The following is a 577-nucleotide window of genomic DNA, read 5'->3' as shown; positions in this document are numbered from 1 at the left end:
TAATATATTCATACTGATTTTAGGAGAAAGTTCATTCTATTTATTTTAATCAGTATATCATTGAGAAACCAAAAAAAAAAAATGATTAAAGTGGCATATTTATGTTGTTTTCCTCAGTGAGTGTCCTTTACAATAACAGAGAATTAAAGCTTAATAATATAACAAAAGGAAAGACGCAAGACTTAACTCATTAAGCTTGTGAGCACTGTACTGCACTTGCTATTCGAAATATTAAGCGTTACTGTAGAAACTCTTTCGTTCAGTGTGATTGTGGTGGCTCTTAAAAGAGCCTTTGGGGTGGACTGCGGCTGCTGCAGCGGCGGGTTTAAGCGCGCTCTCCGCGGATGCGGCGGGCCAGCTGGATGTCTTTGGGCATGATGGTGACTCTCTTGGCGTGGATGGCGCACAGGTTGGTGTCCTCAAACAGACCGACCAAATAAGCCTCGCTGGCCTCCTGCAGGGCCATGACAGCGGAGCTCTGGAAGCGCAGGTCCGTCTTGAAGTCCTGAGCGATTTCTCGCACCAGACGCTGGAAAGGCAGTTTGCGGATCAGCAGCTCGGTGGACTTCTGATAGCG

General features: G+C 45.9%; 1 protein-coding gene across 1 annotated transcript; it reads right to left on the bottom strand.

Moving 5' to 3' along the window:
* Positions 1–234: 234 nt before the first annotated feature.
* LOC107745851 (histone H3-like) lies at positions 235–574 on the bottom strand (the record flags this gene model as incomplete). The annotated part of the gene is made up of 1 exon (XM_016559852.1): positions 235–574. A coding segment is annotated over one exon (249 nt), but the record flags the coding sequence as incomplete, so codon positions are not given.
* Positions 575–577: the final 3 nt, after the last annotated feature.

Source organism: Sinocyclocheilus rhinocerous, unplaced genomic scaffold (assembly GCF_001515625.1).
Source record: "Sinocyclocheilus rhinocerous isolate Xijiao unplaced genomic scaffold, SAMN03320098_v1.1 scaffold6068, whole genome shotgun sequence".
Classification (NCBI taxonomy): Eukaryota; Metazoa; Chordata; class Actinopteri; order Cypriniformes; family Cyprinidae; genus Sinocyclocheilus; species Sinocyclocheilus rhinocerous.
The sequence above is the reverse complement of the archived record's forward strand: the minus strand, read 5'-3'. Positions and strand labels throughout refer to the sequence as shown.